The sequence below is a fragment of the Papaver somniferum genome, chromosome 2 (genome assembly GCF_003573695.1).
Source record: "Papaver somniferum cultivar HN1 chromosome 2, ASM357369v1, whole genome shotgun sequence".
NCBI classification, from domain to species: domain Eukaryota; kingdom Viridiplantae; phylum Streptophyta; class Magnoliopsida; order Ranunculales; family Papaveraceae; genus Papaver; species Papaver somniferum.
The window spans coordinates 24,961,510-24,969,957 of NC_039359.1; the positions used below are offsets into that span (position 1 = coordinate 24,961,510).

At 42.3% G+C, this 8,448-nt stretch overlaps 1 protein-coding gene across 1 annotated transcript; it reads right to left on the bottom strand.

Annotated features, from left to right (window-relative positions):
- Window positions 1-6,748: 6,748 nt before the first annotated feature.
- LOC113350755 lies at window positions 6,749-7,381 on the bottom strand. Its single transcript, XM_026594877.1, has one exon. It carries the CDS (start codon window positions 7,379-7,381, stop codon window positions 6,749-6,751), a length of 633 nt encoding a protein of 210 aa, XP_026450662.1.
- Between the last annotated feature and the right edge of the window lie 1,067 nt (window positions 7,382-8,448).

Sequence of the window (8,448 nt, forward strand, 5' to 3'; positions counted from 1 at the left end):
ATATGCGAGTATGTATGATTTTCTCTTTGATTTTAGTTGGATTGCGTATATCCTCGTCTCTTTTCTAAGCGTCTGTATTCGTGCCTTGCCCAGGGTCTTAGCAGCGTGAACGCCTTTACCAAACTTGCTAGTAGTCAGAAAACAACGTTTCTCGATGAAGGAAGTGGCGGTGCTGAACATGTTCGTGGCGAGGGGGAATCCTAGAAGGGAGAAAGTTCGGAGTCTAGTGACGACGAGAATAGTTCTTCCAACAGTAGCACTAAATCTTCTTCTGGTCAGTCTGAAAGCGGATCAGTGAGTCTTCTACATGTTTTTCCTTCTTCCTTATTTCCTTCTTCTCTTTGGAAAAGCATCTAATACGTGATATCACAGGGGGAAGTCGTTTCTGAAGATGAACCCGAGACGGAGGTTGGTGGAGATACAGATTTGTCTCCAACTTTGGCAGCTGCACCGGGCGACCTTGAAATGGAGGTTGATCAAGGTGAAGACGTCGTTGTGACTCAGAAAATGGAGAGCACCCCAGTGGCCGCAGGTGCAATTGTCGTTAGGAATCCCTTATCGGTCGCTGATGCAGCCGCGGGCGCCACCTTCAACCCTCCATACCTGGTTCCTCATCGGGATCATGTGTTGGTCGGGGGATTTAGCGTGCCAGCCAAATATGCGGCGCTGTATACTAAGATATGGGAGAGCTACAGACATATCACCATGACCAAGAAAATTAATAGTCGATTTGCGTTGGTTAAGCGTGTGGAGGAATCCTTGTCTTTAATTGACGACATGTGCAACGTGACTGGATGTACCGTTTCTGAGGATGTAATCTCAAGCTGGAGGTTCCATCGTGACATGTGCATAAATTTCGAGTTCAATGATCCCTGGTTCGTCGAGGGTTTCTCTGAGGTTGAAAAGTTGCTGGTCGAAACATCCGAAGGTTCTTCTGCAAATACGGTCAAACAGCAAGAAGCGGAAGTCGAAAAGTTATCCAGGAAGCTGAAGTTGAAACGGGCGGCTCTCCAAAGTACGAATGAGGCTTTCGCTAAAATAAGCAATCCGTTGTTGAAAAACTTTCCTTGAATGCATTTCTGTCTTCTGAACTTCCTATCTTAGTTTTTTTTTAAAGGAAAATGAAACACCTAGTTTACGGTTTTGATTTTCTAGATTTTTGGGTTGATAGACAAGTATTACCCCTGAGGGTTTTGTATTATTATTTGGAATGAACTGTTTTAGAATAATGATGTTTTGGTTATGATTGTAAGTAACATAAATACCCAGGGAAGATATGACAACGTGAAACATAACATGGATACCGGTTTTATCATTCCTGTGAAATCTTGAAATAGTAAACCATGTATTTTGTCTAGGCAGGACTTACTCGATTTTTTGGATCTGCTAACGAAAAATGAGTCAGGTGCAAGTCCAGGTTTTGTGAGAAGCACCGAAATTGTGGAAAGTCCCCAGTCGTCCCCGAGTCACTTGGTAATCGAGTCGTCGATCCCTGGGCGGATCGTTTGATTTTGACCTCTGGGAAGTCCCCAGTCGCCCCTTGTTGTGTCATGACTGGTAACCGGGTTGTCTGGTAGCTGAGTCGTCGATTCCTGAGCGGATCGTTTGATTCTACCATCCTGACGTCTGGGTCGAAATATGAGATCGAGGATTGAAAGTTGACATTGTAACCGAAAGATCAATTTCCCATTGTGGTCGCCAATTGTTTGAGGGTGAAAAGGGTTTCTGCTGATTTTGGTAATTTCGGGTGTGTGGGTGAGAAATGAGTTTAAACCCTAAACAATGTACTGCAAGGGAGTACTTTAGATTCGAGAGATCAATCTGTACAAATCCGGCCTAAACCAAGAAATGGCCGTTCCAGACTTGCTTCGGTCACAAAGTGAAGGAGAAGGGTTGGTTTTGGGGAGGGAAGCGAAGAGAGTGTTGAGACCAGAATAGTTGATTCTGGAAGAGTAGTTGTTTTACGACTTGTATCAGAAAGTGGGAAGCTAACAGATGGAAAGATAGCTAATATTTTTTGAGTGTTGTATGCTCCTGACTTGAACTTGTTGTTCGATGGAAATAGGTAAGACCTATTTATACAAGTCGAAGTGAAACGTACTCTCGTCTCATTAAGACATGGAAAACGGATGAGTAAATGGGAGGAGGTGGTAACCGGTAACGCCTGGAATTGATGTTCCATAAAAGAAAACGTTTCACCATTACCCCTGTATTTACTAACCGCCTCATCTTTATGACACTATCTTATAACAGGCGTAGTGTACGCCGCACGTTGTAAACCGCCAAACCAATACCCCATGAGCATCCCCCAGTTTGTGACATGTGTTGATGTCTCGAGTGTTTTCGTGGAAAACATGTAGCATGTTGTTGTCTAGAAAGTTGAGCTTGGGAGACTTGCAGGCTCGGTGGTGACCTTCGACGGTCGAGATTTTGCATCTTAAGAGGAAAGGTAGTTGTTGATTATTCCAACCCTTCGTTTGGTAGCCAGTGGCATGAAAGCATGCTCGGTATGGATTTAATGTGGCCTGGTTTAGGCGCGGTCAAAAGTTAGGGTTTTGGATTTGTTTAGGCGCGACCAAACTAGGGCCAAAAGTTGTCATGCGTTAGCTGGTAACCTTGGACGGCTAAGATTTGCATCTAAGGTGGAAGGGTGGTCGTTGATCGTCGCACGCCTTCGTTTTGGTAGCCGCATAGGGAAGGCCGGCATGGTATGGTGCAGCAAGGTGGTTGGCATGTCATTGGCACATGTGGCATGGCATGCCTTGGCGCGGTTTGGCGTGGACAAAACTAGGGTTTTAGGACAAAGGTTACCATGTGTTGGTTGGCGACCTCGGACGGCTAAGATTTTCATCTAAGGTGGAAGGGTGGTCGTTGATAGTCGCACGCCTTCGTTTTGATAGCCGCATAGGGAAAGCCGGCATGGTATGCCGCGGCGAGGTGGTTGGCATGCCATTGGCACATGTGGCAAGGCATGCCTTGGCACGGTTTGGCGTGGCCAAAACGAGTTTTTTGGGCCAAAGGTTACCATGCGTTGGTTGGCGACATTGGACGGCTAAGATTTGCATCTAAGGTGGAGGGGTGGTCGTTGATCGTCGCACGACTTCGTTTTGGTAGCCGCATAGGGAAGGCTGACATGGTATGGCGCGGCGAGGTGGTTGCCATGTCATTGGCACATGTGGCATGGCATGCCTTGGCGCGGTTTGGCGTGGCCAAAACTAGGGTTTTGGGATAAAGGTTACCATGTGTTGGTTGACGACCTCAGATGGCTAAGATTTGCATCTAAGGTGGAAGGGTGGCCGTTGATTGTCGCACGCCTTCGTTTTGGTAGCCGTATAGGGAATGCCGGCATGGTATGGCGCGGCGAGGTGGTTGGCATGCCATTGGCACATGTGGCATGGCGTGCCTTAGCACGGTTTGGCGTGGCCAAAACTAGGGTTTTGGGGAAAAGGTTAGCATGCGTTGGTTGGCGACCTTGGACGGCTAAGATTTGCATCTAAGGTGGAAGGGTGGCCGTTGATCGTCGCACGCCTTCGTTTTGGTAGTTGCATAGGGAAGGCCGGCATGGCATGCCTTGGCGCGGTTTGGCGTGGCCAAAACTAGGGTTTTGGGCCAAAGGTTACCATGTGTTGGTTGGAGACCTTGGACGGCTAAGATTTGCATCTAAGGTGGAAGGGAGGTCGTTGATCGTCGCACGCCTTCGTTTTGGTAGCCGCATAGGGAAGGCCCGCATGGTATGGCGCGGCAAGGTGGTTGGCATGCCATTGGCACATGTGGCATGGCATGCCTTGGCGCGGTTTGGCGTGGCCAAAACTAGGGTTTTGGGCCAAAGGTTACCATGCATTGGTTGGCGACCTTAGACGGCTAAGATTTGCATCTAATGTGGAAGGGCGGTCGTTAATCATCACACGCCTTCGTTTTGGTAGCCGCATAGGGAAGGCCGGCATGGTAAGGCGCGACAAGGTGGTTGGCATGCCATTGGCATATGTGGTGCCGCTGGCATGGTTGGAATGCCTTGGCTCGGTAGACGTGGCTGGCATGGCATGGCATTGGAACAGTGGTGCGGCTGGCATGCCTTGGCGTAGTAGACGTGGATGGCATGGCATGCCATGGACACAGTGGTACGGCTGGCATGGTTGGCATGCCTTGGCGCGATAGACGTGGCTGCCATGGCATACCATTGGCACAGTGGTGCGGCTGGCATGGTTGGCATGTCTTGGCGCGGTAGACGTGGCTGGCATGGCATGGCATTGGCACAGTGGTGCGGCTGACATGGTTGGAATGCCTTGGCGCGGTAGACGTGGCTGGCATGGCATGCCATTGGCACAGTGGTGCGGCTGACATGGTTGGCATGCCTTGGCACGGTAGACGTGGCTGGCATGGCATGCCATTGGCACAGTTGTGCGGCTGACATGGTTGGCATGCCTTGGCGCGGTAGCATGAGAATTAGGGTTTGGCATAGATGATGTCGGTCAATGTTAAGGGTTCTTCCGTGGAACATGACACATAAAAAAAAGGTACCCTGGTAATTTTTACGTAGGCATGTTGATCGATTCAATAAATATGCTAATGGTCATAGTGACGTCATGTCAGATGTGCGGTTTTACGATTTTAACCCTAAGCTAAAAACCACCATCAACAACTGTATAACAATGATCGAGAGCACTTTCTTTCTCATTGTTATCCATACGAATCCTCAACAAAGATGATACTAAACTTACAACCTTTAGAATCATTGGGGTACTTGGAAGTGTCGAAGAGTTCGAGTAATGTTGAAGATGCCAAGGAGATCAAGCATTTGGATGAAAAGCTACAAAGTTTTTATTTATTTTGTAATCCATATGTATTGATAGTTTTGTCACTAAAATTGACAAACGAGGATATTGTTAGAACATTGCTCGGTCGAACTCGTATGCATTGATATCTCAAGCATGTTTGTCAATGTTAGTGATCAAAACTATGAGTCTTGATTTCTAGCCTATTTAGATATCTCGGAACTAGGACCTAGATTGTGTAGTTGAACTTTAGACTTCACGACGTTCATATCTTGAAGACGAAGAACTACTAAGGGGAGCTTGTGGAACTTCATCGACAAAAGGTATGTGGAGACTGAAACTTATCTATCACTTGGAAAGTCTATTTCTACTCTATATCCTATATTGGGACATAAGTCGTGTTACGATATAGTTTTCTATTATACACATTTGAGATTTCGAGTTGAGTTTATCTCGCTTATATATTTCTCGGAATATGTGTTGGCAAGCTTTCGCTTCGGCCGAATTCATCTTACATTCGTGAAGAAAGTACGAATAAGATCATATGAAAATTTTCGAGTCACATCTTACATGGTTTGTGTGATACAATCATTTGGTGTTGTCTTGGAATGTTTCATTATGATAATTTCAATAACTTGAAAATCGCTTTGACGAAAAATAGTTTGTGAACAACAACCATATAACGTCCTCTAAGAAAGTTTAAATGATTGAAATAAAGAGTTTAGAATCATGTAACCATGTTTGGATATAAGCATAGTGTGTTAATCACATTAATGTGCAAGTCCAAAACTGGGAACCTGAAGTATGCGTACCCGTACGCTTACTGGTGGTTATTGATGTCTGGGAAAGTACGCGTACCCGTAAGCATATCGGAGGAAAGTTCACGTCCATGAAAATCTGCTGGAGTTTGGAATGTGTTGAAGTATGCGCACCCGTATTCGTACTGGCGTAACCAAACTCAAGTCCGGCTACTCAAGTATGCGTACACGTCTGCGTACTTGAGTGGGTTACTTTCTAAAATTGGTTGTGTACATGAACTTAAACATTTATATAATAAGGAATGCAATCTTTAAAAACCGTGGCTATAATGTTCATGAATTGATTCGAGTGAATCAAACCGATTTTGTTTCGATTGTGTTCTTGTATACTTCTATGAGAATATAGCAATTGAACAACTTTTCAACTAGTTTCATTTGAGTCATTTGAACTAGTTATGGATAAGATGAATATGGTTGATATGAGAGTTATCATATGGCTAATTTCGGTTGACCATTGTTGAGCCACATGGGTGTACAAGTTTGGGTACGGTTCATAAACCTAAATGAGGGTACATTTCATTTGTGTGTAACAAGCTAAGTTCGATCTAACGGTTGAAAGATATTAGCTTGGTTGAATCAGGTTTTTCATCCAATGGTGAATATTGAATGCTTTGTTACCAAGGTAACTTGGAATATAAACCCTGATTTGAAAACTATATAAAGGAGAAATCTAGCAACTGGGAAACCTAATCCCCACACCTCCTGTGTGTTACTAGTAGGCTAGTGTCTGTAGCGACTTAATATTGTGTGGTGTTCAATCTGGACTAGGTCCCGGGATTTTTCTGTATTTGCGGTTTCCTCTTTATCAAAATTCTGGTGTCTGTGTTATTTTTTTTCCGCATTATATTTTGTTATATAATTTAAATATCACAGGTTGTGCGTTAAGATCAATCAATTAGAAAATCCAACCTTTGGTTGTTGATTTACATTGATTGACACTTGAACATTGGTCTTTGGTACCGTTCAAGTTAACTTCTCTTATATTCAATCGGGCTCGTAGATTTCTATTTGTTGATTTTGCATTGAATTAAGAGTTGGATATGTTAAACTCTTTGATGTACTTTTATCTAGATTGAGTCTGATTGTCTAGTTGATTCTCTAGAAAGTGTATTGGAGTAAGTCCTCTCAGATTGCCAAACGAATTGTTGGGTTTGGTTGTTAGACCCCCGCTTTTTCACTTCTTATCAGGTGCATATCTGTAATAACATCGACTCGTAAATGTCCAAAACATCTACAGATTTGACATTCAAATTTGGAGAATTCAATATGAGGCCTTGTTGCACCATTTTCGCCAAAAGATTTATCAAAATTACCAGGTGCAGATCCAGAACCAGCATGAAATTTACTATTCTTGAAATTTAAAGAAGCACGAGAATCAGATCTAGAAGTATATTGATTATTCTTGAAATTGGATGTATGTTGATTATTTGATTTATACTTAGGTTTACCACCACCATCAGAGTTGCTAACATTTCTACCATAAAACGCAGAAGGATGCTGTGAATCAAAGGTCATTGAAATATCTTGTGCTTTATCGGTTAACCACTGCTCATGGCTAAGTGATCTAGGTTTAATTTCAACAAAAGTGAATGATGTCTCACGATTTTGAGCAGAAATTACAAAGTTGTCGTATGCTCGACCTAAACCATTAAGAATGTACACCATAAGATCAGATTCATTAACCTTTTCACTGATTGTAGCAAGTGAATCAACAATGGTTTTAATTGCATAAAGATAAACAAGAATCGTCGAATTTCCTTTACGAATATTGATCAGCTGATTTTGTAACATGTTTCTTCTAGCGGAGAACTGACTCCTGAAGTTTGTTTCAAGAAATAAACAAATTTCCCTAGCAGCGGATAAACCAAGAACATCACCAGATACCGATTATGTAAAGGTTACCTTCAAACAACTAACTACAAATCTGTCAAGTTTACGCCAATAGATCCACTAAGGTTAGTCACAGAAACTCCATCTACAATAACTTATCTTGGCGGTTCTTGTATTTCTCCATCCACATAACCAAAAACATCAGTTGAGATTAAGATCGACTCAAACTAATCCTTCCATAATAGATAATTGGAACAATCAAGTTTCATAGACACAAAATTGGTGATGTTAGTGAAAGGTAATGAAAAATTCAAAGAGGAACTACCATTGTTAGAAGAAGGTGTAGCGGAAGAAGCAAATATTGTTCCCCTTGGATTTTGAGTGAAACTTTGTTGAAGAGTGATGTTATTGTGTTGAGACATACTTCTGGTTTTTGACATTAGTGATCTTGAAGAGAAATTGATGTAAAAATATAAAATACAAATAGATCCGAAATCAAGAAAATCTTGGATATGGTAAGCAGAAAACCTAGAAATCGATATTAAATTGATTCGGTGTGAAATTGATTTGAATATGAAATTGATTAGAAGAAAGATTGAATATTAATTCAGAAAAAAAAATGTTAAATTGATACTGATTGATCAGAAAAATGTTGAATTAGATCGAAACCTATCTGATACCATGTAAGGATATGCAAATTAGGGAAGAACAATAAACCTATTATTAGAAAGAAAGTCAAATAATCTTTGCAGATACTGGTAGGACAGAATTTATACTGACAGAGAATAAAAGATAGCTATACTTGACTAAGTCAATTGAAAGGCTATTCTAATACTAGTTTGAAGGTTTTCTTTCTGTAGACTGGCCGTACTTTCGTGTGTTTGTTCTTATTTTTTTCCCCAAGAACTATGATATTAAGAAAAATTTGTTTTCATTAGAAAGCTGCAATCGCTCCTTTCCTCTCCAAGTACTAAATGTTATTTAAAACAAACAAACAAAAATGATCCATAGGAATATTAGACGAGGCA